Source organism: Suncus etruscus, chromosome 17 (assembly GCF_024139225.1).
Source record: "Suncus etruscus isolate mSunEtr1 chromosome 17, mSunEtr1.pri.cur, whole genome shotgun sequence".
NCBI lineage: Eukaryota > Metazoa > Chordata > Mammalia > Eulipotyphla > Soricidae > Suncus > Suncus etruscus.
The window spans coordinates 38,098,950-38,102,691 of record NC_064864.1 but is presented as its reverse complement, the minus strand read 5'-3'; the positions used below and the strand labels follow the sequence as shown (position 1 = coordinate 38,102,691).

The following is a 3,742-nucleotide window of genomic DNA, read 5'->3' as shown; positions in this document are numbered from 1 at the left end:
CTTTTATGTGCAATATTTTATTTATCTATTTTATTTATTTTACAGTGTAGGTTAGTGGTGTAAAATCCATTACTTTTGAATGGTACAGAAAGCCTGTAATCCTACATTGTATATGGATGATAATTTGTTTGGTTTAGTACTCTTGGATGCCAGCTCTTGCCTATTAAAATTGTGACTGTACCATTTCACTCCTACTAACCATAGTATATATACTAAAAAATCATAGTAGTAATAATTGGAGTGCCTTCACATATTCCATGCTCTTGACCCTGATAACCTTTAATAATTTTTTTACATTTTTAACAGTTTTAATCACAAATTTTGGAATTTGGGGGGTGTTTGGGCCACATCCAGTGATGCTCAGAGCCACTCCTGGCTATATGCTCAGAAGTCACTCCTGGCTCGGGCCGTGGATCAAACCGAGGTCCATCCTGGGTCAGCCTTGTGCAAGGCAAATGCCCTACCATAGAGCTATCACTCAGGCCCCTTTAATTAAGTTTTTATAATTTATGCATCATGAAGCTCTTTTTGCATTTATAATTTCAGATATTTAATCATCTTCTTGAATTTATATGTTTAGTTCTTTATTTTATGAAATTCTCAGTTTTGAAAAATACACTTTTATAATTTTTATAATTTTATAATTTTTTATAATACACATTTATAATTTCAGATATTTAATCATCTTCTTGAATTTATATGTTTAGTTCTTTATTTTATGAAATTCTCAGTTTTGAAAAATACACTTTGTTTCTTTTTCTCCTTACCTTTTGGTATGCCCATTACTCTTTTTTTAAACTAAATTGTTTATTTAAACACTGTGATTACAAATATAATTGTAGTTGGGTTTCAGTCATAACAAGAACATCCCCCTTCACCCGTGCAACTTTTCTTTTCTTTTCTTTCTTTTTTTTTTTAAAGTATCTACATTTTATTTATTTACTTTTCAGTAAGCTTAAATCCTTGAGGGGTACAGCATCACACGGATTCTATGACCGATTGCCTTAGCAGGAAGGTTGCTTCGGAATTTGGCTCGAACCATGCCGCTGTTTCCATGGGCACGGGTTACCTTTCCCCAGATCACTCTGGTTTTGTTAGGTTTGCCACCAGGAGTTACAGTGTTGTTCTTTGCTTTGTACACATAAGCACATCGCTTGCCCAGATAGAATTCAGTTTCATCCCGAGCATAAACACCTTCAATTTTAAGAAGAGCTGTGTGTTCCCTCTGGTTTCGGAGACCCCGTTTATAGCCAGCAAAAATGGCTTTAGACCACAGCCTTCCAGCCATGTCTGTCTCCTAATTAGTCCGGGCCTCCACGGGAGTCCAAGATGGCGGAAAGACCCGTGCAACTTTTCTATTACCAATGCCCCATCTTTTCCTCCTTCACTCCTTCCTGTATTAGAGACAGACTTTCTATATCCCTCACTCACTGACAATGTTATGATAGTTCTCAGCGTAATTATTTCTCTAACTGCACTCACCACTTTTGTGGTGAGCTTCATATTTTGAGCTTGTCCTTCCGGCCCTCAACTCTGGGAATTATTTCAATGTCCCATAGATGAGTGAGACTATTCTGTGTGTCTATCTCTCTCCCTCTGACTAATTTCACTCAGCAGAATAGATTCCATGTACATCCATGTATAGGAAAATCTCATGACTTCATCTCTCCTGACAGCTGCATAATATTTCATTGTGTATATGTACTACAATTTCCTTAGCCATTCATCTTTTGAAGGGTATATTGGTTTTTTCCAGAGTCTGGCTATTGTAAAAAGTGATGCAATAAATATAGGTGTGAGGAAAGGATTTTTGTATTGTATTTTTGTGTTCCTGGGATATATCCCTAGGAGTAGTATAGCCAGATCAAATGGGAGCTCAATTTCCAGTTTTTTTTTAGGAATCTCCATATGGTTTTCTATAAGGGGGTAGGCCCATTATTCTTACATTTTTTTCTTTTAATGGAATCTAATAATCCTCATTTTCTTAAATTTTTTATTTTCTATTTTCTTTCATTAGCTTCTATTTTTGCCATTGTTTTTTTTTTTAATTTTTATTTTGATCATAATGGCTTACAAATCTTTCACAGTAGTATTTTAGGTACATATTAACACTGAATCAGGAAAATACCCATCATCAAATTTGTCCTCCCCCCAAGCTTCTTTTTTTATTTCTCTTCCCCCATCCTGTTTGAGACTGAGATTGAGTTTGTTTGTTATATTTTCCATAGTTCATGCATTGTATTTTTTATATCTGACATAACTGACATTTTAAAATCATTTAATAAATTAATTATCTTTAAAGGAATTCCCTCTGCTCCCATATTTTCTTTCTTATTTCATTAATATTTCTTTTTTTGTGTGTGTTTTTTGGGTCACTCCCGGCAGTGCTCAAGGGTTATTCCTGGCTCCAGGCTCAGAAATTGCTCCTGGCAGGCACGGGGGACCATATGGGGCGCCGGGATTCGAACCGATGACCTCCTGCATGAAAGGCAAACGCCTTACCTCCATGCTATCTCTCTGGCCCCTTCATTAATATTTCTTTTTTTTTTTTTTTTTTTATTTTTTTTTTGGTTTTTGGGCCACACCCTGTGACGCTCAGGGGTTACTCCTGGCTATGCGCTCAGAAGTTGCTCCTGGCTTCTTGGGGGACCATATGGGACGCCGGGGGATCGAACCGAGGTCCGTCCTAGGCTAGCGCCGGCAAGGCAGGCACCTTACCTCCAGCGCCACCGCCCGGCCCCCTTCATTAATATTTCTAATACGCTATTTGGTATATATGTGAATCTCATATATTTCTAATACGCTATTTGGTATATATGTGACTCTCATATATTTGTTATAATTATTTTTACTTCAATGTTAGAATCACTTTTTAGAATCTTCTTTTCTAGAAATGAATTTATTATTTTATTAATGATAACATTCAGAATGCATTTTGGGGTCAAGCCCATTCCTGATAGTCATAGCTGATGTTTCCACCTCAGTGCTAGGAGCTGCTCCTGACAGTGCTTAGTAGATCATACAGCTATCAAAACTAGTTCTCCCATATGCAAATCACATGAATCATCTATCCAACGTATCATGTCAGCCCTCATAATTTATTTTTAAGATTTATATTAAAAATATATTGCATTTACATGCAACAGTAAGTACAATTCTAAGATAAATTCAAACCACGATCATGACTTATTCAAAATGAAATTAAATACTCTTTGTCTCCTGTCAATATGTACAATAATAACAGCCTTTCATTCTTTTTTTAAAGAATATAAAATGGTATTGATAACTGTACTGATTAGCAATAAAGAAACACTTACAAACTAAGTGCCAAATCCAGTGAAGTTTGACTGCTAAAATATGTACCCTAGATTTCATGTATGAATGCTAAATAGTTTACACTGGTGAGTAATCAATAAGTTGTGCAAAATTTGTGACTCTGATATTTCTGGGTGCTCACTCTGAAAGTCACCCAAGGTATGGGGTCCAGTCAACTCCACATCTTCTTGTCTATAGCATAGATGAATGGGGTTTTGCTACTAGAGTTTATGATTTTTGCTTTTGCTTGCTTTCACTTACCTGCATCTTTTTTCATGCTTTTAAGAGAAAAGATACTTAGCATGTTAAAGTAGGGTTTTTTTTTTTTTAGATGACATTAATACAAGTGGAAAATGAGCGTCCTTCTTAGCAAGGGCTTTTCTTTGACTCCAGTGGCTCAGACTCATGACTCATTCTGTGTCTCTGT

The 3,742-nt window shown here is 36.0% G+C and overlaps 1 protein-coding gene across 1 annotated transcript; it reads right to left on the bottom strand.

Moving 5' to 3' along the window:
• Nucleotides 1-887: 887 nt before the first annotated feature.
• On the bottom strand, nucleotides 888-1,334 carry LOC125994845 (60S ribosomal protein L35a). Its single transcript, XM_049764374.1, has one exon. It carries the CDS (start codon nucleotides 1,286-1,288, stop codon nucleotides 956-958), a length of 333 nt encoding a protein of 110 aa, XP_049620331.1. The 5' UTR covers nucleotides 1,289-1,334; the 3' UTR covers nucleotides 888-955.
• Nucleotides 1,335-3,742: the final 2,408 nt, after the last annotated feature.

Excerpts from the sequence above, each read along its gene's own strand:
- LOC125994845 (XM_049764374.1), bottom strand. The coding sequence starts at position 1,288 with ATGGCTGGAAGGCTGTGGTCTAAAGCCATTTTTGCTGGCTATAAACGG.